This window comes from Oratosquilla oratoria, chromosome 1 (genome assembly GCF_046742065.1).
Source record: "Oratosquilla oratoria isolate Oo_2021 chromosome 1, ASM4674206v1, whole genome shotgun sequence".
Classification (NCBI taxonomy): domain Eukaryota; kingdom Metazoa; phylum Arthropoda; class Malacostraca; order Stomatopoda; family Squillidae; genus Oratosquilla; species Oratosquilla oratoria.
In genome coordinates this window covers 113,954,586-113,955,278 of record NC_134777.1, presented here as the reverse complement: position 1 = coordinate 113,955,278, position 693 = coordinate 113,954,586, and the positions used below count along the sequence as shown (strand labels likewise).

General features: G+C 51.7%; 1 protein-coding gene across 1 annotated transcript in view; it reads left to right on the top strand.

Moving 5' to 3' along the window:
- Positions 1 to 693, top strand: part of LOC143029493 (serine/threonine-protein kinase grp-like) — a 10,874-nt gene extending 10,181 nt beyond the window's left edge. Inside the window, exon 2 of the mRNA XM_076192155.1 lies at positions 1 to 693. This exon is cut by the window's left edge and continues 374 nt beyond it. Within this exon, the coding sequence (XP_076048270.1) occupies positions 1 to 693 (693 nt within the window).

The following is a 693-nucleotide window of genomic DNA, read 5'->3' as shown; positions in this document are numbered from 1 at the left end:
TTCGTCGCGAAGAAGTCTGTCGAACTCGTCGACATCAAGGTAGACCAAGAAGTCGAGGTTGAGGTCCAAGAGAGTCTTCAGCACCGCAACATTCTGCGGTTGTTGAGCTCAGAGAAGGACAAGACTCACCTTCATATTTACATGGAATACGCCTCAGGAGGTGACCTGGAAGAGAAAATCGGGTCCTCCGGCTTGGACGAAGACACGTCCAGATTTTATTTCAAGCAACTCGTGTCAGGAGTCAAGTACATGCACGCACAATGCGTGGTGCATAGGGATCTAAAACCCTCCAACTTGCTCCTCGATGACAACGACGTTCTGAAAATTGCCGACTTCGGATTCTCGGCCAAGATCGAAGACCCAGAGACATACCTCAGCGTAGTCTGCGGATCTTGGGCCTACGCGGCTCCCGAAATCTTTAAGCGGCGCTACAAAGGAGAACCCACCGACATGTGGTCGTGTGGAGTTATTCTCGTCAAGATGCTGAGCGGACGCGATCCGTGGGAAATGGCCAGGAAGTGCGACCCTCAATACCGACGTTGGGTGCAAAAGGACCACAAACTCCTCGACGGCAGACCCTGGACTGACATCGGCAGTTCTGCCATGGACCTGATCGAAGGTCTTCTGAGCCCAAAACCAGCGGGCAGATCGACAATTACAGACGTTGAGCAACATAAATTCGTTGCAAATTAA